The 24,008-nt window shown below is 47.3% G+C and overlaps 1 protein-coding gene across 1 annotated transcript in view; it reads right to left on the bottom strand.

Moving 5' to 3' along the window:
- The window catches only part of iqsec1a (IQ motif and Sec7 domain ArfGEF 1a), a 129,834-nt gene that overhangs the window by 88,361 nt on the left and 17,465 nt on the right, over nt 1–24,008 (bottom strand). The window contains exon 2 of the mRNA XM_029250934.1: nt 5,510–5,539. Within this exon, the coding sequence (XP_029106767.1) occupies nt 5,510–5,539 (30 nt within the window). The remainder of the gene's footprint in view (nt 1–5,509; nt 5,540–24,008) is intronic.

Genomic DNA, 24,008 nt, shown 5'->3' with positions numbered 1-24,008 from the left:
AAAGGATCTCCGGATCCACCTCTGCGAGAAGACTGGAAGCCGGTCACAACTCGTCTAGCATCCCAGCTCTTTCTATCCTTGGAGCAACCTGGGGCTGTCCTGCGCTCTTCAAAGCAACGGCTGCAGAGCGGCAGCGGGAGCCCATTCATTCCCCATCCGTGGTGTTAATCATACAACGCCATTCATTCAATTAACTACGCAAAGTACCTTTTACGGAAAGGCTCGTCTAATGAAACGTCCTCCACTAATTCGGTGTTTCTGCACCAACCGTGATGGATATCGCGGCCTAATTGAATCCGGGGCTCCCTCCACTTACTGCTGTTTCTGCATACTGAACGAATCATTTCCGAATGCAAATCGTATCTTTCCCTCTGCAGTGACTGAGAAGTAAGCACTGGGAGGCATGAAATATTCTCATTTTATTAGTCTCCCCACAACAGGCAGTGGCAGATGATTGCCAAAGAACAAATAAATGAACTAAAACCATATTGACGTTTCGTCCCATGTCCACACAAGAATGTCGCTCTCATTTATGTACAAATTCATAGCGGCCTCACATTTATTTTTACTATCCTTGGCATCGTATTCATGTTTTTGGTCCAGGGCAGGATTCTAACAGGCCCCCGTGTATTTCGTCTTCCCGATTCTGTGCTCCAAGGAGGCCTCGTGGGAGCCAGGAAGGACAGGTGGCATCCTCAAAGCTCACATCTGCCAGCACTTGACCGGTCCACCCTGCCGTCGCTGTTCCGGATGCTTACCGTCCGCGCGCGCGTGTGTGTCTGCGTGTGTGTGTGTGTGTGTGTCCGTGCGCGCATCGTGAACGCAATCCGGGACAAGTAAGCTCTGCCCTTTGGCAACCCTTGGCTCGCAGTTATACCACCCAGCGCCAAGAGGCTAAACTCTTGCGAGAAGCTTCCCAGTTTCCCACATTAGCATGCTGTTAATGGGCTCAGGGTGCATTCCAAATACACAGCTGGGCAAAAACGCACTGCCTAGCCCCGCGACCAGAACCGAGCGGAACGGCCGCCGTACCAGCACGGGCTGGGCGAAGGACGCTCTACGCTCCCGGGGAGCTATTACGTCTATGAGCGACAGCACATTAGTGAAGCAGCGCATTAGAAACGAAAACAGGCAGCTTACAACGGCGCCGTTCGTTTGAAGCTCCTCCGCTCTACTAAAAAAAAAAACAGTTCGGTGGCGACCGGCTCACGTAGTGATCGTTTCGAGCGAAGAGCCTCCGTGCTGAGCACAGGCCTGCTCGAAGGAAGCGGACAGCGGTGCCCGTGGGTACGTGGTAACACTTCTCCTTCGCTCAGCTCTCGGGGAGCCTAAAGAACAGATTCTCCGCACCCGTACGCGCTCCCGTATGGAAGCGAGGACCCGAGGCGGTCCCAAGGACAGCTGGACCTGTCGCCATTATCGTCGAGCTCCCATTTCGCAACTTTAGGATCCTGGCGTCTGTTCCTTTCGGTTGCAAAAGGCGGAAGGGGCTGAAAATGGGACGAGAGAGCGCGGGGCTGCGGCGCGGCGGCGCCCGGTGCTCGCGAGATCGTGTTCACCTCATCTCCCCGAACAAGGAACGCCACCGCGACTTCGAAAAGCGACACGGGAGCAGCCATACGTTCCCAGAAGGTCCGGAGGTTACGTTAGCGTTCGGCATCGAGGACAAGCGAGCAAAGAGAATATTCCGCCGCATGATTTGGTTTATGACAGTAATTACAAGTGTCATTAGGCACATTAACGCTTGTGTTTATCTCTAGCGGACCGGATAATTGTTCTTAATTGGGCGCCGCGAATGGCTGCAGCGCGTCCGCACGAAGACAACATCTTGCGAGTTTCACCTGTGATTCGGTGCTTCTGCATTGTCAGTCTCCACACGCGACGGTGCACGAGTACAGCTGCCGATGGACCAATCGAGAGCCTCGCGCTGCTCCACAGTGCATCCGGGGACATGCAAATGCAGCCTGTGCTATATGAATGGCCACACGCACACACACACATTGAGAGACAGAAGCATTGTCTGCTGGGCTTGAAAAGCTTGTGCGGATCAGAAAACCAAGGCTGAAGGAAAGATACTGCCTATCGTCACCTCCGGACCACACCTACCGGTATGTGTGCCACTGAGATTTCTGGGACTGCCCGGACTGCTGGGATTCTCAAACGGAGGGGGAGTATTCCTCTCCCGCAGGCCCCACAAACCTGCTGTAAGGAGCTTATTTATAGTAACTAATAGCAAGTTCAGTTACTGTTAATAATTAACGGAACCGAACCCCTATATTTTATTACCGGCTTAACTTGAACCGGCAAGGCCGATTTCGAACCTCAGCAGTTAAGCTTCGCAACATGACGAGGTGCAAGACAGCTGGGGCTCGAGTTAGGCGAACTTGACGGAGGCAAAGAGCACCTGCCTGCAGGGGGTCGAGGGGAAAAACGGCCCGAGAGCCACATGACTGCGAGGCCCCGTGATTCGACCTGCCGTCCTCCTGACGGAGTGCGTGCGGCCCGAACTGGGGGTGGCACGGCCATGCCGGACCCTCGTTCGCATGCGGAGATCACCGTCACACGCACACAACACACCGGAAGCAGCAACGAAGGTAAAGAAGATGAAAAAGCTCCACTTCGGAGGCCACATTATTTCACGTCCTGAATTTTAACACGAGTGATAAGAGGTTTAACGTTGCTCCTCCTCTGGACTCTTTCTGCTCTCTGCACCCCGATGGATACCATCTGCTGCCATGTTTCCCACCAGAACTTACTCACAATCTGCATAGTATCAATACATAATACACCACGCAACAAAATTTTTGAAAAAAGTTCTTAGTTACGTCAATTTTTGCGTGGATTATGACTGGTGAAAGTTGACCGATTACAAAAATACCACTAGTTCTTCTACTGTCAGCTTTAGTTTGGTACTTTAGAGCCATTGGACGATTCTATAAGGCACCAGAATATTCTAGAAAGTAATAAAACATTCTAAAATGCATCAGATCCTAAAAGTACTGGCATATTTGGTGCTTGGAACCTGGTGCCAAAATTTGGCAAACTTTCCTGATTTCAAGAATTTGGAATATTTTTCTAAAAACTGACACATAGTACAAATTAACACCAAAAGTATGTTGAATCTAACAAAACTCAACAGAAAAGACAAAAAAAAAAAAAAAAAAAAAAAAATCAACAATGACATTTTGGTACATTCTATTACTGGTCGTACTACGTTTTGTTACATGTTTATAATACGACAACGATTATTCGCGAACCGTGCCTTTGTGTCTTACTAAATGCAATTGTATTCGACGTGTTCCTACCGTTTTACATCATGGTATCCCCTCCGCCAGCACATCAGCGGCGATAAACCAGAGGTGGTAATTAAACTGCAGAGCACCGAACACTGCGGTTCTGGGAAGCTCAACACGAAATTAGATTCGCACACAAGATTAGACTTCCGACCGGAATTAACCGCTCCGCGAAAATGATGATGCTGGTAAATTCTTTAGCAGAAAAACACTGTACATCACAGAAGAAATGCTTGTTACCCAGGTACTCGGTATATTTTGCCAACATTTAATATTCATTGAAATGTCTGCGAAATGAGATGCCAATTATTTTATTTTATTTATTTTATTATATTGCAACGTAGCTTCGCACTGTGGCCCCATAGAGAGAAGCCAGTATGAAAAGCAAGTATTGGATCAAAGGGAATCGTTCCTTGGGTTTTTTGACGACAGACCATGTGTCATGTATGTCAGCTGCACATCGGGTTTGTCAGACATGATCTTACACACACACACAAGATATCTTCTGACAAGTCCAGAACCGTTGTAATATTAGGAATATTGATCCAGGACTGTTCAAGGTGCGCTCCTACAGACTAGGGAAGGGCACAGAAAATGTTCGGAGCCAATTTTGCACCCATTGGGACGTTCGTTAAGAACTCAAGGATTTGGGCCGTGTTTCGGCTGAATATGACATGTTGTTCCTTTTAAATTCATTCCACTTCTATAACCTCTTATCCTGAGCAGGGTTGCAGTGGGCCGGAGCCTCTTTGACGGGACATCGGTCCATCGCAGGGTTGCCACCCACACACACACACTAAGGGCGATTTGAAGTCACCAGTTCACCTGAACCGCATGTCTTGGAGTCTGGAAGGAAACCAGAGGATGTGGAGGAAACCCACACAAACATGGGAGAACATGCAAACTCCACACAGACTGACCAGAGTTCGAACCCACATTGTCTCACGACATCCAAGCACTACGAGGCGGCGGCTCTCCTTGCTGTGTCACCACACCGCCTGCATACTTCTGCAATTATCACATTCATTGATACAACTGAATATTTTTCAGGTTCTCTGCTCAAGATAAAGGCATCCTGGGTCTGTCCTGCTAGCTTTCACGTAACCCGATCATGACCTTGCTGGGGAGACATGCTGGAAGGAGTGAGAGAAAGCCTCCCAAGCGCCTCTGATAGAACAGGAATGGGCGCAAGGCTATCCTGCCATTTCTTCGGCACCCTCAGTCCAGACACTCTTATAAGGCACAGACAGCCAGAACAATTTCCTGCCCATCACAAGCTTCACCGAGACCAAGAGGTCAGGGAAAGGGCTTCGTCTGACTTGAGAGCGACCTCTAGCACACTGCGTAAGTGGATGATTACCTATAACGGATTAAGGCGCTGAGGTGTGTATTCTTGCGTCACATGTGTGAGGGATCTGCAGGATTCCCAGTGTGACTAATTCCCTAATACACACCCTGAGTCAAGCTCAGCCCTGGCCGATGTTACTCCCCTGGAAAATCTACTTTATCGCTAAACACCCAACCAAGTCGATGTCCTCTTCATAGACGCTCTTAGCAGAATTCAGCACCTGAATCCAGCTCAGCCCAACGTATTTTCCTCAGTTTCAAAATAAATATGAATAATACATACCATTTCATCAAAAATAAACATAAATTCAAATGGTGGGTGACAGTGACTCAAACCTGTCTTTGCTGCATGTCCTGCCTGTGCCGTGAAAGGAACTCTAGCTGTCAAATTGCGCCTTTGTTCAATGGAAATGAAAGGCTCACCAAATAAAAGGAAAAGAATTAACCAAGCAGGCATCGCAAATGAAGTTCGCTTCCAACTTTTGGACGGCTGAATACCGGAAAGAGCAAAAAAGAATTTATTTTCATGTACTATATAATTATCTATTAACTGGACTACATAGGCTATAAGGCTGTGAAGGCTCTAAAAAAATCAGCGAAATAGAAGCAAAAACAATCAAGACCTAAAAATACGTTGGCTGTAAGTACTTTGTTATCCTTTGTCCGAGATGAAGGCGTAAATGAAAGAGACAGAAGTCCTTCACCTCCACTGTAGCCTAACAAGGGCCATGTATACACACACACACACACACACACACACACACACACACAGTGTTTGCCAGTGCATCATGGGTGGAGACATGGGGCAGGTGGTGGTATGAGCGAGTGACAATGCTCAGAGATTAGAGGCTGGACGGATGGATTCCTACCTGACCATTCTTGAGCCTTCACATTCAGACCTGTGAAGAAGAGAGCATGAATTTCAGGATTAATACAGCACAAAAATGCAAGATCTTGCACAAATTATAAGAATTGGATTGTTTCACCTTTTTACAAAAAGGACCAAATTGTACAGTATATGTGCTGTTATACATAAAGCATCTGCTAAGTAAATAACCAGTAAATATTTCAGTTGTAACGTAGCAGATCTGCGGCGGGAACCTCGACTACGTTATATTAACAGGTTGCACGAGGTCTGAAAAAAAAAAAAAAACTGAATGTGTAGCCTATTTTGACACTGACGCTCAAACTCATCATGCCCAGATAAACCTTTACGTAGCTACTTCTGTAATTTAACGTAAATGTTTATATATTGAGGGGGTATGGTGGTGCAGTGGGTTGGACCACAGTCCTGCTTTCCGGTGGGTCTGGGGTTCGAGTCCCGCTTGGGGTGCCTTGCGACAGACTGGCGTCCCGTCCTGGGTGTGTCCCCTCTCCCTCCGGCCTTACGCCCTGTGTTACTGGGTTAGGCTCCGGTTCCCTGCGACCCCGTATGGGACAAGCGGTTCTGAAAGTGTGTGTGTGTCTGCATCTAAGTGTCTCTTTCTCCTAATGTAATGGATACATTGTATTTTCTATGAGATGCACGTCACTTTGGAGAAAACACAGACCATCTGAAACCACCTGTCCCATCCAGGGTCAAGGGGAGCTGGAGCCTAACCTAGCAACAGAGGGTGAAAGGACACACCCAAGATGGGACACCACTGCACTGCAAGACACCCCAAGCAGGACTTGAACCCCAGACCCCCCAAAGAGCAGGACCCACTCCAACCCACTGCGCCACCGTGCCTCCATGCTACCACACCCCTGGCTTTGGAGAAAAGCGTCTGCTAAATGAATACATGTAAATGTAATCTCTATATTTAATCAGTACAGCATGTTTTAGAGAAAATTCACCCAGTAAAATTTAATTTTAAAAACGACACCGCAAACAACTGATGCATTCAGTTCTCGCACTACTTAACGGGTCTTTTCGTCTTTGTTGCCGCAAAGAATCCTGTCCAAATCTTAATGAGAAACATGACCAACCTAATGAGGCTTGGCACAAAGCGTGGAGGGCGACTCGACATGCGGTTTGGCAGGTGTACCATCAATACTAACCAATTCCTAGAGTTTCCCGGCATTCGGAACATTCCTTTAGGGTGCGTTCTCTGTCCGTGGACATTAATAGTTGCTATGCGATAAAACGGAAAAACCAAACGACCGTTTTCCGAAAATCTGACTTCCTTTTCAGTTGTCGCATATGAAAATATCCACGCGCTCTACTACGCTCGCATCGGACGTTTCCGACAGTGACGGTTCATCTTCTGGAAGAAGTAAAGATACAAAGCCATCACTTGGATGGCTGACACCGCGCCACACGTATCCGTTACTCCGCAACGGCAGGATTCCGGGAGTCAAGCGCTCTTCACATTGCTTGAATGATAACGGAGTTGTACGAAACCCAATCATTCTACTGCGCTTGTCGGGGGCTCATACATTTCGCTCGTTTGGGCGCCAAAACTTTGCAGGCATACAATTGAAAAAAGTTTCATTCAAAATACTGGCGCGATCCGCCCTAAGGAGGAAAACGACTGGAAAGGTCTTTTGTGCAGAGAACAAAGAATACACACGGAAAGGAGACCGCAAGGGACGGTTTGGTCTCCGCACCAGCCTTCACTGCCTCTTCTCCTCACGCATGCCAGACAGAAGACTTCCTGTTGGCTTCCTTCCCCTTGCTAGAAAACCGAGACCCGGGGTCAGCACCTTCACCTCCAGGCCAACATCTGCTCCACTCTTGACGCCCCGGGGGGGGATCACAATGCGAGCAACACAAAAACGGACGCAGAAGTCTCACGGCACTGTGTCCATTCAGGATGCCAGCCGGAGAAACAGCAGAACCAAGACTCTAATTAAACTCCGGTCTGAAGGTCCAGGGGATATCTGCCAGTTTCCAAGGTGAACGACATCCAGCCGATTCAAAGGCTCCAAAATCCACAGTGCCCAGCGGTGTTTCATTGTACACTTCACCCACATACACTGCTCGTGTATGTTGAGCAAGATGAAGTATTGATGCTATTATTTTAGATTTGCTTTCAAGGCGCATTAATCGACGGAATTTCCTCCTTCGAGGATCTCTAAACATCCTGAAGCGCAGTAAACTGGGATGTGATCAAGCGTCTGTCACGTGGAACCGAGGGAACCGGGACGGCTGGACCCAAGTGCACGGTCGTTCATCTGGAGTCAAGGGATCAGGCAAGTTATCGGTGTCAGGGACAGGCGAAGGGTCGGTCGATCGGCGGTCGGAGTCAGAGCGAGGATCCACGGGCGTGGTCAGGGGATGAAGCAAAGGGTCGGTCGATCGGCGGTCGGAGTTGGAAGGAAGATCCACGGACGTGGTCGGGAAACAAAGCGAAGGGTTGAAAACCAGAGGACGGAAACTGAGAACAAGGATTGCATTTGAACCGGCCGTCGCGAAGGAGGACGGTTGTCTCTGACGAGATTCCGCAAAGGTATGGGAGCTGAGGAGGGACTTTTAAAGGGTGAGCAGTTAGTTAGTCAGGTGCTTAATTGGAGTCAGGTGCTGTCGATTGGGTCGTGGGCATGAACACGACAGCGTCCTTCTAATCCACACTTAGCTCTTCTTTCCTAATACTGGGAGTGTTACTCTGGCCGCGCACACAGCAATGCTGGTCTCTGTGATACATAAACTGGCACATATCCAGAGGTGAACGATCATGGGTTAAACCCAGCAGGAGATGGGGATCGAATCCCAGAGCCTTTACGGCGCAACCTCATGTCGGCAGGCAGCGAGCCAGAGCCGCTGTCCAACAAACACTGGTGAAAGTATTTATCACCAGCCAAGCAGTGAAGGAAATGCTTGATAAAAGCAACTTTTTCATCCTACTAATGATCATGTTTTTGACTGAGCAGGGATTTGGACGCTGGTGCTTTTTGTTTCCTTCTTGTTTGAAGTGGAGCTGGTCCCAACAGTGGGAAAAAAACAGAACCTAGAGCATATGTTTGTTCCAGGAGCAGATGCATGTTTCCTAGTTTAAAGCTCCAAAACAAAACTTGTGTCCCCGGGATGTCGTCTCTCAATCCTCAAAGAAGCAGATGAACAAGAAGCATTGATGCTAAAACTTCGCAATAACTGAGGAAAAACATTCAAATCAACTAATAGTCAAGTGCAGAGTCAATGTGCGGTTGTGGACTTGTGTATACACACACACACAAACATGTTGACCGTGCACTTGAACATATACACTATACACACACATTTTCAGAACCACTCATCCCATACGGGGTCACAGGGAACCAGAGCCTAACCCGGCAACTCAGGGCGTAAGGCTGGAGGGGGAGGGGACACACCCAGGACGGGATGCCAGGCTGTCGCAAGGCACCCCAAGCAGGACTCGAACCGCAGACCCACCGGAGAGGAAGACTGTGGTCCAACCCACTGCGCCACCGCATCCCCACTATACACCATACCTTCACTACAAACACACAGAAAAACATACTATTTCAATTGTGATTTGGTAGATATTTAATAATTGAAGTGAAAATTCAGATTGCTTCGGGATTTGATAGGGATGATCTGAAATGCGAACTTTATTCCGGAGAAACTCGCGTAGCAGAACTTTTACATGCTGCAGGGTGTGAGCTCCACTGAAAACTTGTTCAGCTGTACGAATGTGGGAAAAGGTGATTAAATATCCCGATATGACCCAGCGTGAGCTGGAATGTGAAACTGGTTCTGGAAACGGAATTTGACCGCATAGCCATTTTTGTTTTTCTTTCAATTTTGCTTCCTGACAGCGTAAAACACACTGTCCTTTAGGACTGTGTCTAAAAGCACAAAAAAGGAGGATAATAATACAGTAGTGACACAGCAAAACCATCCTCTGGCCTTGTCACCATGCCGCTTCTTTCACACACTACCTTATAGTGACAGACACTGCATCTTTCGCAGCTCTGCACGAGAAATGACCGAGGGCTTCCTCCAAAGCAGCCTGTGGTGTGCTGACCAAACCTAATACCCTTCCGTAAAACCCCAGATGAATTACATTTATTTAGCAGATGGTTCTTTCTGAAGTGACTTCCAATGAACTCTATGTAGTGTTACCAGCCCACACACCTTATTCACCGTGGTGACTTACACTGCTAGATACACTACTTACACTGGGTCACTCATCCATACATCAGTGGAAAACACTCCCTCTCTCTGTCACTCACACACTATGGGTAAACATAAACAGCATGTCTCGGGAGTGTGGGAGGAAACCAGAGCACACAGAGAAAACCCGCACAGACACAGGGAGAACATGCAAACTCTACACAGACTGAGTGGGGATCGAACCCACATCCTCTCGCACCACCCAGGCGCTAAAAGATGATATAAATAGTCCAGTAGAAAATACCCAGCTGTACAAATATATGAACAACTGCAGGTAGCTCAAGTCGCTTTGGAGAAAAGCCTCTTTAAATGAATAAATGTAAATGATGCATTTTTGTGGGACTGCATTGCTGTGTATCGACCTCAGTGTTTTTAGACATTTTTATTTTACCGCTATGCTCAACATCAGTGTGACACAGAATTTTCGGCAGTAATACAAGCGCTCTGAGAGCATGAAAAACGATATTCCCGAGCTCTCGCTCTATGTACGCGGAGATATTTGCTTTCCCTCGATGTACCGTCTATCTGTATGCTATTTCGACACTGTGCTCCGCACGAAACCCAGAAATAAAAGAAAAATCAATTTCTTAAACAAGTCATGCAAGAAGACTTTTTATCAGGACACGAACTTTGAATGCGAAACTGAACCAGAAACAAAACACAATTTTGTTTGTCTGATGCTGCAGGGGTTTGGCCAGGTCCTGCTTTCTGGTGGGTCTCGGGTTCGAGTCCTGCTCGGGGTGCCTTGTGATGGACTGGCGTCCCGTCCGGGGTGCGTCCCATCCCCCTCTAGCCCTGCGCCCTGTACTGCTGGGATAGGCTCCGGCTCACCTTGGCTCTGCTCGGGACAAGGGGTTTCAGAGAGTGTGTGTGTGTGTGTGTGTGTGTGTGTGTGTGTGTGTGTGTGTGTGTGTGTGTGATGCTGCAGGAAAAGGGGCATAAGCTTCACACCTTGAAAACAGCAGATACACTTAACTCTGGATTTTCTTTCCTGTCATCTCGTGTTCATCACATAACTACCATGATTTACAGTAAAGCCAGGCTAAAATGATAAATAAAGCAAGTAAATAATAACACATTTATTCAGAGCACAACTGCAGCAAGCTGCTTTCGAAAAATCCAGCAGCGTACTAGGCACAGCTGCTGCCTTTGGACCCTAAAGTCCCAGGTTCAAAACCCACCTCCAGCTGTTGTACCCTTGAGTAAAGCACTTTCTCCAACTTGCCCCAGTAAAATTACCCAGCTGAGTAAATAACTATAAGATGCTTTGGAGGAAAGTGTCAAGTAAATGGATAAATGTAATTCATTTGGTCCACTGTAGCTGGTCAGCAGGAATACCTTTGCATGAGAGACGAGCTGCTTTGATGCTGATGTGACCGAACCTGCCCCTTCGCACGTAATGTTAGTTTAAAAATTAAATGTGATTTAATTACAACAATAGCTTGTTAAAACGGTGCAAGTAGGGCAACTGTCAGAAGCAATCGCGCTGTTTACGCTTTAATAAAACATTAGTACGCAGCAGTGTACGGGAAGTGACAGACGGTGTGAGACGGTGTGAGAAGAGGCTCGGCTTTGCGCGTCGCCGGCCGTGCGAGAGCCGGCAGCCCCGGTGCCGTGAAGAGAACGCATAAATATCCGGCTAATTGTTTTAAAGGTACCCACTGGCAACAGTGTTCGTCCTCAAAAAGATTACTAGGGTCGCACATTGATTTATTACATTGATTTATGTTGATTCCGCATGCATTTTTTAAGTATCTTTAGAATATTTCAAGATATACTTTTTTTAGTTAACTGTATGATTGTGGTTTTTCATATACGAAGAATCGGGTCTTCTTTGTAAATCAAGGTAAGACTTTGAATAAATACGGGATAATTAATGTACCAAGTAGCAGAACAGATATAAGCCTGATCACCTCTGACACCCAAAGTCATTTATTCATTCAGCAGGCACATTCCCCAAAGCTACTTAGAGGTTAAGACCATAAATATAGAGTAAGCACATTAGAATAAATTAACAGAGGTTAAAAACAAACAGATACAGCAGGAACACTCACACCATACTGTGCATCAAAGAGCTGTCAACACAGCCAGCATCACAGCTCAGCAAGAGGCTCATTCCTAGGCCCATATTCCCAGAATGAATCTGCTAACAAAGTCTGCAGTGACACTCGATGAACTGGCAAAAAAAACACATCAACCATGCATGCACTGGAGCTCGCAGGTCAACTGGACAGCCCATCATTCACATTTATTTATTTAGTAGATGCTTTTCACCAAAGTGACTTCCAATGAACTCTATGTAGTGTTATCAGCCCACACACCTTATTCACCATGGTGACTTACACTGCTGGATACACTACAGGTGGTCCCTGATTTACAATGGTTCGACTTTGCGATGGTGAGCTGGTGGTAGACGTTCAGCAGAAACCCTACTTTGAATTTAGATTTTTTCCTTTCAAGTGATATGCAGAGCAATATTGAGCAGCAACAGCAATGCACAACTCCCATTCTGTCATGCAGAGGTGTGTATTAAATGCATTTTCAACAGATTTTGGAGAACATAACCCCATCGTAAATCAGGGACCACCCATATTTACAACGGGTCACTCATCCACACACTCTTCTATCACTCACATACTATGGGTAAACTTGAACAGGATGTCTTTGGACTGCAGGAGGAAACCAGAGCACATGGAGAAAACCCACACAGACACAGGGAGAACATGTAAACTCCAAACAGACTGAGCAGGGATTGAACCTATATCCACTTGCATCACATGGTAGCAGCACTACTCACTGTGCCACCAGGCCACGTAAACAAAGGGGTATCAGCATCCAAAAGTGTCCAACTGCTGCTCACAGTGCTGGGTTGGGCTTTTCCTTAGCAGTGGAAGGGAATCTGAAGTTCATGCTGGGAGAGGCATCACTATACCCAACCACACCGGGTTTAGGAAGAGGCTTTGATTTTAGAAGAGCCACGGATGTTAGTTTCTCAGTGATGGTTGGGGTCCTGGTTATCGTGAGCAGTGTATCTCAGGAGCTTCATGATGGCTTGGTTGTTCTTCAGGAGAAAGCTGAGAAATGAGCTGTGCGGCATAATGTAGAGCCTTCTGATACTGTGAATGCCTCATAACTTAAAGGGTCCTCGAACCATCTACATATGGAAGGAGAAACACTTCTGTGGCAAAAACAACATGCAAATGTCCAAAGTGAACTACAGCTTAAAATCCATCATGAACAAAAACTGCTTGTCCCAAGCAGGGTAGTGGTGAATCAGAGCCTAACTCAACAACACAGGGGGAGTGGACACACCCAGGATGGGACACCAAGCAGGACTCGAACCCCAGATCCACCACACAGCTGCCACCCGCTGAATCCGCTGCACTGCCGCATCACCGCACTCCTGGCCTTAAAATCCCTTCAAACCAAAAATGAAATATGTTGAACTGATGAACCCACTCAGCGTTCTTTCTGCAGATGGAAATAAAAGTCCTAAATCAAAATCAAGGCCCCTTTGACATTTAATCACCTGATCGTGATATTCCACACATACCAAATGCATCTTTACCGCCATTCAGAACCTTATTTTGTCCCTTAGAACTACTCATCACCAAACTCTCCTGTATTAAGGCTAAAATCACCCTCGAACCCACATGGGAACAATTACAGTTGTGCGATCTGGGCCACCGAACTCCTCCCGAGTTCCTAAACACTATCTAAGGTTTGTAAGCTGATTTACCGGGAGGGAAAAAAATTACAAACATTATTGAAAAACCGAAGTTGGAAAAAGCTACCGACTGCCAGGTCACAATGTACTTGTGTGCTGCCTCTGATGTCCCTCTACTTCTCGGAATCACGAAGGAGCTTCTTTTTCTTTTTTTGTGCTTGTAAAGCGTTCCTAGTAATTGCAAGGTAAGTAGCCTGTACCTTCATTTACCCACGAAAGTGACTTCCTGCAAACCCACGTCTTGTAAACTGGGATGAGGGGTTTGATTCACGACAATATTTAAAGGTAACCCAAGGTAACCCAAGGCATGATTGTCACAAGGACTTTCTCTTCGCCAGGTTCCCAAGTGAAACTGTCAGAAACACCACCTTCCTGCAGGCAGCATCCCAAAGGTGACTCAGAAATTTACTCCCAATTCCCAACAAACATTGAATTCAGATTAGAATCTCGGCCGGCGAAACTACCTTCAGAGGAACGATTTACTGCGGTTGATGTTTCGGCATTATGCATTATTCGGCAATATTGGTTTAATTTTTCACACAAAGACCATTTAAATGCTCTTAGTCATTCTAGTTTTATATCCAGAGAAGGAGAGCAGCGTCACATGGTGACCAGTCTTACAATTTATTGACTGCATCACGTAGTCTAAGATGAAATAAGATATATCAAGCACATAAATCTATATGTAATGTGTGAGGTGCAGAGTCACAGTGGGTACATTATTTTGTATTTTTACAGCAAAAAGGACTTTAAAACGACTTTTGTTACCGATTTAATGGAAAGGCCATTTTTTCGTACCTCTTTCATAATTCAGCCCTTAGCATATCGATACCCGTTCCGCAGCTGGGGTGAAAGAGTGTACGAAGAAGACGTACTAAAAATTTCAGCACAATAAACTACAAACAGAACAGAAAAGCTGGCAGAATGTAACCCTAACCCTAACCCATGTCTTAAAACAAAGATATACTGTACCTAACAAACAACTTAAGTTATTTTAATTTAATAAATTGAGATTAAGTTCAGCAGGGAGGTGTGGTGGTGCAGTGGGTTTGAGCAGGTCCTTCTCTCCACTGGGTCTTGGGTTCGAGTCCCACTTGGGGTGCCTTGTGATGGACCGGTGTCCCTTAGGCCCTACGTTGTTGGGTTAGGCTCCGTGACCCCGTATGGGACAAGCGGTTTCAGATAAGATGTGAGTCTCAGTTTAATTAATCACCTAACGTCCCAATGATGAATACGTCCTGAAGAAAACAACAGACCCACAAGGAGGGAAGATATAATGCTTTCTAAAATAATGTCCCATTTAATTTATTAACATCAGTGACGGCGCTATAGTCACTTGACATGTATATAATCAACCGAGACAAAGCAGGGGGTTATCGAAACATTCAGGCCTCTTTATTTCGATCTTTAAGGAGAGCGGGCATCCCTGGGTGTTTCGCTTCCCTCTCTCGGCCTTAATGGACAAGCGGAGGCTGCACGGAGAGGTGGCCAGCAGTGACGGGACAGGCGGAAGCAAGCCGCTGCAACGCCAACGCCGCATGTGAGCACGGTCACGCATCTCAGCGCAAGAGCCTACCTACCTACACCTGTGTGTCTTCTTCCATAACTCCGCTGACTGTGAGTAGGCAGCGTGCCGCGGCAAAATAAATCTCGTTCTCAAAATCCACAGGAATTGACAGTACGAATAGCTTTTATTCAGACACGAATGTTACCTTTCTTCTCCTTCCCAGTGCGGCAGCTCCTCGTAGCGGAGCCTGTTTCAATGCAATGAACAGTTTTATTGTCAATATCTAAGACTGGCACAGAGAAATGCTAATAGGAAAATACCTAGGGATCATTACAGGGTGTAATAAATTTTGCAAAATCACTCGGATGTTACAGCAGAATTGGTCCAAATTAGTTGCGGGCGCAAAGCTCCCGAAAATGAGCTAATAAGACAGGACCAGTTCAACGAAGTACTTCATCATTTACACTTTTAAAAAACGGAAGTATATTTTCTCATTAATTTTTTCCGATAAACTGAGAGGTCAAGGGCCACAAATTAATTCCTGAGGGGTGTCTGCCATCGGTTATCCCAGAGCAGCAGCGCTTTCCCGCAATCACAAAAACAGAGCCAACTCAATACTCCGAAGAACAACTATTGTGGGAATTCCAGCTAGTTAGAAACTAGACTATGATAAGTTACCGATAACCGGCCACAGAGAGTGATGCAAAGGATGGTCTTACGTGTGAACGACGTGTGTGGTTTTATATTTCATCTGTGTGCCAAACGCCACAGCGCCGCTTTTCACATCGTGTGGTGCAGTCTCAATCTTCACCTCTACTTTGGAATTTTCACATTAAAAATACACGCTTGCGGTTGCCGGAGTCCTCGGCTAATTAAGTGTTGAACTAAGAAATATCGTCATCGAGTTCTCAGTTCTATTATGTTCTTGCCTTGCATGTTCTGGTGCCGACTTTGGAACGTAGTATTATTTACACCGAGGGTGCATATGAAACAGGGGGGTGTGGTGGCACAGTGGGTTGGACCACAGTCCTGCTCTCCAGTGGGTCTGGGGTTCGAGTCCTGCTTGGGGTGCCTTGCGATGGACTGGCGTCCCGTCCTGGGTGTGTCCCCTCCCCCTCCGGCCCTACGCCCTGCGTTGCCGGGTAGGCTCCAGCTCCCCGCGACCCTGTATGGGACAAGCGGTTCAGAAAGTGTGTGTGTGTGTGTGTGTGTGTGTGTGTGTATATGAAACGATGAAGCTTGTGCGTGCCATGTCTCCCATATTTCCTAATCACAAACATTCTTGTGCCACACCTTCACCTGCTTCTGATTTTCCTTGGTGCAGCACGTGAAGAGGCCTGTCGTGAGCAGCGCGCGCACTTTGCTTTCACCGCTGCGGGCGTCACAGCAATTCCCGTCACCGCTCCACAGAGCCAACGAACGGTCATTGGTCAATAACAGGCGCAGATAACAACGCTTTGAAAATCCCGACGGCGTCGCCGCTTAGCAGAGATAAAATGATGACAAAGTCGCACGTGAAATAATACCGAGGGTACATGAGTGGATGTGTTCTGCAGAGTGCGCCTGTGGGTCTGCGGCAGCTCGCTTCCGCCTGTAAAGCCACTGCAGCGCGTCTCTCCTCGCAGGCCACCCTTATTCATTCAGTCGGCGCTGAAAAAAGCAATCCTCTTCCTTGTTAGGAATCAAAGGAATTGGAGAAAATACATCAATTCCAGTGTGATATACAGAACAGACTGTAGAATACAAGTCACTGCTCACAACAATAGAGACCAGGTGAAAAATGTCCAGAGAGGACAGGATGGAGGCCCTTGTTCCCCTTTGGTGATGAGATACCCAAAGGGCCGGCCTACGGGAGTGGCGTTCCTCTGCGGTCACTGTGGATCCTACTGAGACACACAATATCCAGCAGCATCCATCCTCTGGGGGTGCTGGAGTGTACGGGCGTGTGGCTTTCCTCAGCATGTTCCTGTGACATCGCAGCTCGGTCATGGTATTTATGCAGTAGAGCGGAGACCAGAGGCCGGAAGGGGGACAAACTGAATGATACCGCGAGCCGCAGGCAGAGCTCATGGCAAAAAGGTGGAGACGCGGAGATGGTTCAATCGCCTATACAATGCCTGAATCCTCTTTTCTGAAGTATTTGTATTCCTAGGTACAGTACTGTGCAAAAGTTTTAGGCACTTGGGGAACAAGCTGTAAAGTGAGAATGATTCCAAAAATAATGCTCTTAATGAATAAACTTCCTACAAAGCTCAGTAACCATCCATCGTCAACAAGCGCTCGTCCCGAGGACGACCGCCTTGTGTCTTGTTGCTGTACCCACTCTTGCCATGGTGTAAGATCTCAGACTTAAACTGCCACACCTTTCAAAACCTCACATTTTCAGTATGATTGTCCCTCATCCAGTTTTATTTCCTCTATACATCTGTTCCTGCTTCAGTTAATCGGTTTGCCATACAAAGACCTCAAGTTCTCTATTTGGAAAGTGGTTTATTACTATTTTACTTTCTTTCTTTAACGACATACAAAACCCTTACTGTAGTACTGTAACTTTTTGCAAAAGGAATGCTTGGAAATCTAAAATATGCTCTTTCCCATTGACACTAATGCAGAAGACATTAAATAACCGTCTAAAACAAATATTTTTGTGAAACATCTAAGTGCCTAAGACTTCTGCACAGAACTGTACATCCTGATACATGACGCTGGGGGGATGAAAACATGACGTTTCATATTCTCCACTTCTGAAGTATGAGTATTTCAGCACCGCGGACAGCTCCCGGCAGAAAGACGCGTCGAATCAGACTGCTGTATATTTTCATTGGTCTAATCTAACACTGGGAACTCACGCAAGAGGGACCAACTAGCTGGCAGCAGCTCAGAAATCTCATCCAAAGAGTAACGTAATTAGGAGAATGTAAATGGTGATGCAATGTGCACATCTACAGGGAGTGCAACGCCAAAGAGGGTTGGGCTTCACAGCAGGAGAGGAAGGGAGTGTATACCTGACCCAACATTAAATCTCTGTTTTTCATAAATTCCACACAGCATAAAGGAGAAGACTGAACTGCAGGTACCTTTACCTCGAGGCAAGGTTACAGCCATGTGAAAACACTTCACTTTTGCACGACATCTCACCACAGTACAGCGCTGTGTTTCCGAACGCAGTTTCCTCATAAAGACCCACGTTCACAGGAATATCCCATGGCGAATTACTTTATACATGTGTCACTACACTCATGCTCATCACGGTAGGGCTCACCATGATATGCTCAATGGGCCAAATAATTGCAATGTGTGTGATCCCAGCTCTATATGTGTAACACCGTGAAGAAAAATCACTGTGGTCCACAGGTCCAGAGATGGCAGTAACAACTAGCAATAGTAAAGTGTCAGAATTCCCCACGCAGAGAATTAAGATAAATTCAGGTGGACTGGAGAAGATCAGTTTCATGTGACAAAATCCATTAGTGGTAAATGACAAGACGTAGAGCCACATGGGCTTATTGTAATGTGAGCAAATCGAGTGTAGATCTAATCTTTAAAAACCCCAGTGATGAAAAGACCCCACTATACCGTACCTGGGAATCTACTTTAGGGTTTATGGTGAGACACTGGAGAGCTAAACCTTTGGTAGACGGTCTCAGCAATGGTTGCCTGCAAGCCGCTCGACCCACGCCCTTCTGCCAGTGTTCATGAGTGAAAAGATAATGTGAAATCAGATGAGATGCGTGCTCCACTCTGCCTTCCACATCGTCCATTCTTACACCTACAAGTCCTTACAAAGAAATAATGCAGCCCTTGTGTGTGACAGCATTTGCAAAAGACCATTGGGTATTAAGCAGCGGACCAGCACTGCTGGAGCTCTTCTCCACGAGCTAGTGTGACATACAGCGGGTGGACAAGTGGAGAGCTACAAATCCAGTGGAAACACAGTAAATCAGCACTGATCCCAGTTCTTCTCAAAAAAGGCCTGTTGTTGCCCTTTCTATAAACCAAAAGACACAATATTGCACAGCTATACTTGAAGGTTGCAGCTGTTGCTCAAGGTGATTTAAGATGCATAGTTTATAACGGGACTGCGCGGCACTTATCATGGATGCAGTTCAGAAAAAGAATCTCATTTGTAGGCTAATATTTTTTTTCTGAAAGCTAACAATACTGAAGTATTGATGGCATTCCAGAAACAAAAAAAAAAACAATTATCAGTGCCCTGTAAACAAATAGGTGGAGAGGCTGCATTTTTCCACCTCTAATTAAACACAAAGGAAAAAGCAAGAGGTGAAACAAAACATAATCAGCATAAGTTTGGTAGAAACCAGGAGCTATATGTGGATATAAGCTATACAAAACACCCCCTCTCCCCCTCTCTCTCTCTCTCTCTCTCTCTCTCTCTCACACACACACAGAGGCAAAGAATGACAGTGCGTGAGAATGGATAAGATTTCTAAGAGGTGTTTGGAAGGCCGCGTACATTCTGACTTCTGCTTCAGTCGCTCCATCTCACGAATTGCTGTCTGATGGACACATCCGGGTCCTAACATGCACTCAGCTGCTGACTCTAAGCGTTTCCACGGCAGTCAGATGTGATGCAGTTCATTTACATGGATGAAACCTTTACTCGTTGGTTCAAAGTGGTGACGGTGTCCTTATCCTATTCTGCCTTCACCACCTAAGACACTTCGAGGGTCATATATTTTTACTTAAAATAATCTTTGATTAAGGGGGTGCGGTAGTGCAGGGGGGCTGGGTTGGGTCCTGCTGTGTGGTGGGTCTGGGGTTCGAGACTTGCTTGGGGTGGACCGGTGTCCTGTTGGAGGTGGGTTGCCAGGTTAGGCTCCGGTTCGTCACAAACCTGCTTGGGACAAGTGGTGTGTGTGTGTGTGTAAGTAAGCTTTGGGCAACATTATTAAAAAGACACGTTAATCTCTGGGAAAACAATGTGCTGAACGGCAGAGAAAGCAACGTATCTTTAAGAAACTTTTTTATTACAACTTAAATCAGGAGTGTCGCTCAAACCGACAGACATCTCTCACGACCGAGTCTGTAATTAAGCTACCGTGCTGTTGTCTACTCGCAAAGGAAACTAGGATGTTTGTCTTTTTCATGAGAGGGGTTCAATAATAACAAGCGATGACTGACTGCCCAAGTATTTATAGAGGGGCAGCTGGTAGCAGAGTGGTTTGGATCCAGAGGTTCACATGTCTGAATCCCACCTCCAGCTGTAGTACCCTTGAGCAAGGTATATATTATATATATATACACACACACACACACACACACACAGTCCCAAGCAGGAGGCTAATTCAGCAACACAGGGAGGGGACACATCCAGGATGGGATGCCAGTCCATTGCAAAGTACCCCAAGCAGGACTCGAACCCCAGACCCACAAGAGAGCAGGCACAGGCCAAACCGGCTGCACCACCGCACCACCGCACCCCCCTGCCCCCCGTTGACCAAGATACTTACTCTAAATTGCTCCGGTAAAGTTACCCAGCTGTATAAATGGGTAAATAACTGTAAGCAGCTGAACACCGAAAGTCGCTTTGGAGAAAAGCATGAGCTGAATGAGCAGATGAGAGGGTGGAGGGGATTTAAATATTCAATGTATAAAAGATTAAGCAGATGGCTGGAAGGGAGGCAGCCAGGCGTATTTGCTTCCCTGACCTGCTGCTGGACCTGCTTTCAGCACAGACCTGACTGAGCTCAAGCCTATTGCTCACTTTTGGGGCTCATCGGGTTGAGGGGTTTGGAAAAACAAGGCGCAGTCGGACACGGCGCCATTTAGTCCGTTTAGTGCCGGCTATTTGCAGGTGGGCCACGCTTTGGGGTGGAAGTGCACGACACGGAGATATTTCTGAAGCCCTTTTCCACACCGAGAAATGTTTCATTAGACTTCAGGCACCTCCAGGCGCAAATGACAGTGCGGGCGGCTGGTCCAAGAGGGGCTGAGAGGAACCAAAGCTATTTACGCTTGTCCGCGTCAGATTTCTGCTTGTATCGTAGAAGGACGGGGATTTTCATCATTATCAACGCGTTCGTTAGTTTAACATCAAAACGCTGAGACGAAAGGGGGAAGGAGACACGACAAGCGCCTTATTGGCTTGCGCGCATGTCCAGATTCCCACCGAGGTGCCCGCGTGAGACTGCGGCAACAAGTCGTAATTAACGGCGCCACGAGAAGCGAAACGAGCGATCGAACCCTGTCTCCCGACCCCTGGGAGCCGCAATCATTTAAAAGGCCATAAACACCATGTTGGCGCGAACGGCAAATTCCAGACGATGCGACGCCCTTCGGCTAGAGGCAAATAGCAGCTCCGCATCCACGTGGTGCGAACATCATATTCCTCGCTCCGCTAATGATGTTAATTCATCAGAAAGGGCGCCGCGTTGTTTCAACGCAGGGTGCTGTCAACTCGCGAGTTTGGGGTCTATTAGCTGTAGCTGCAAGTGATATAGTATTTAATACGAGCCTGAAGTCATGGGGACATCGTAATCCCAGGGTAACCACTGCTGCTGTACCTAGAGTAAAAACCACTAGAACTGTATTATTATTATTGACTCATCCAACTGTCACTTTCCTCCAAAGCAATTTACAACGTGAGGTTTCTGCACTAAGCCACTAACAAGCTACTATGAATGGGTAGTTCTCACCGGAGCAACGCAGGGCAAGCACTTTGGTCAAGGCTACTCTAGCATTTACATTCATTCATGCATCTGATGCTGTTCTCCAAAGTGACTCACAATGTTAAAGTTATTTGTTACAAGCATTTAGCCATTTATACAGCTGGGTGATTTTACTGGTGCAACTTAGTATAAGTACCTTGCTCAAGGGTGCTACAGCTGGAGTTCAAACCTGCAACCTTCGCATCTAAAGACAATAACTCTAACCCCTACACTACCAGCGTCCCGACAGTTGGGATTCGATCGTGGGTTCATCTGCTGCAGGATAGCACCTCTAGCCGCTACGCCACCTGCTGGCCAAGTCCCCGAAGAGCCTCCGCTACGAGTGCAAGAGTGACTAGACTGAAAACGTCTAACATTTAAGCTCCTCAAACCCAGAGGGATACAGGAAGCAGCTCGGTACTGTTGTAAACCCAGCTGCTCCATTGTGAAATCTTCGACAATTGTTCCCTTTCAGCCCGTGCTTTCGTCTCCCTTCGCGTCGAAGGCGGGGGTAAAGCTAGCATTCCGCTGAGGTCTGCGGAATGCGCCGGAGCTGTGACACGGCGAAACTCGGCCCTGACGCAGAGCCCGGTGGAACCGAATACAGCTGTTTCCCGTCACCTCACCCAAGCCGACCTTCGCAGCACAGAGGCAGCCCTTCCTGCTGCGGCGAGCTGTGTCCTCGCGTCCTTCGCGCCCGAGCCGGCGGGCACCCCGGCCGCCCCGCGCCGAACCGTAATTGGACCCCGCTTTAAGTTTTCACCTGTATCAGCACACCGTCAAGGTCTGCGTGTGCCCCCCATTAGCAGGTACGGTTATTGCCATTCAGTATGTAAAACACAGCGCACCAATTCGACCGCCAGCAAATGAACATGAGAAATACACCGGGATGCGAATGACATTCCCTGACCCTCGTGGTGGCGGACTTCCTTCTGCAGGGTCATTTCCTACTCCGCATTCCCAGACCCTCTACATCATGCCCCCCCGCGGTACTAGAAAGGTACGGACCCTCCGCCACATTCATACCCAGGCCATCCGTCAGCTCACGCTGCGCCCCTTCCACCTTTCCAACACACCCATTCCTGATCCTGTATCTTTTTCCAACCGCTCCGCTTTGATTACGATTTCGACGTGTTATTGTTTCTAATTGGCGTGTAGACGTAACCATGTTACTCGTGTTATGGATACACGCTACGCCGTATCCAAAGCTCTGCTTTATTAAAAGCTCATATGTGGGCTGTAAATCTCCAGATGCTTGTGTACACTAGTCATCAATCTGATTTTGTCAGTGATTAGTGTCTGTGGCCTTGTGTGCGGACGGAAATCAGTCATATTAAAACGGTGCACGAATGTGTGTGTATGTGTGTGTGCGTGCGAGAAAGAGAGGAAAGAGCAAGTCATGAACAGGTGTCCCAGGCAGATGGGCGGCACAGTGTGCTACCCAGCCCTGGATGACGAAGGTGAAATACATGCCCCGGCCGATCCAAACTGCCAAGTCGGTCCCAGACAACGTCCGGCACGTTACAACTAATGCGACAGCTCGGCTCTTTGGCTCAACACCAGCACATCTGACACCGGACATCGGAAACCAGAGCACCCGGAGGAGACGCACACAAACACGACGAGAACATGCAAACCCCACGCAAACAGCTGGAGTCGATCCCAGGTCTGGATTGTCGGCACCGCCGTTACCCGGGGGCACGCGTGCACGTTGCAATACCGAACACGTTCGGCAAAATCAAAAGCCTCATATAAATAGAGCTACGATTAAGGAAGGGGATCATTAAAAGGCAGCAATATTTATTTAAAAAAAAAAAAAAAAAAAAAGAAGAGGAGGAGGAAAGTTGGCCAGATTAAGCTGAACCCACGGAAGAGCCACAGTTTACATGCCCGTTAGCACTAATGGATTAATTAGCAGAAGACCTGTGTCTGTATCTCATTAGGAGAAGCCAGTATGTTACTCCCACAGGCACTTCAAACAAAAACAGAGCCCCGCAGAAAAACCAACTAATGCTGCTCAGCTTCATCGGTCGGTCATCCGGCAGCGGGTGTCGTCTGACTAGTCTATACTTTAGGACACGGCACGGTCGCCGCCATCTGGAACGAGGTGCTGGGTGTCGACGAGGATGCGGCAACATCGGAGCTAAACGTAGAGGTCATAGTTCCGTGCTGTACGGCTACCGTGCCGAGGGTACAATCAAAGGCGTGCGGGTCCCAAAAAAAGCCCGACCTTCCATCAAAGGGTGCTTTTTGTTTGGTCGCCGCTAAATATTGGACAGAGCGTGAGAGGGTTCCTCCCTTGATGAAATACAGAAACGCATGCAGGCCTCCTTGCTGCTCCGAACACATTCTTGTTTCGCTTCTACATCGC

Source organism: Scleropages formosus, chromosome 1 (genome assembly GCF_900964775.1).
Source record: "Scleropages formosus chromosome 1, fSclFor1.1, whole genome shotgun sequence".
Classification (NCBI taxonomy): Eukaryota; Metazoa; Chordata; class Actinopteri; order Osteoglossiformes; family Osteoglossidae; genus Scleropages; species Scleropages formosus.
This window is presented reverse-complemented; position numbering and strand designations above follow the sequence as displayed.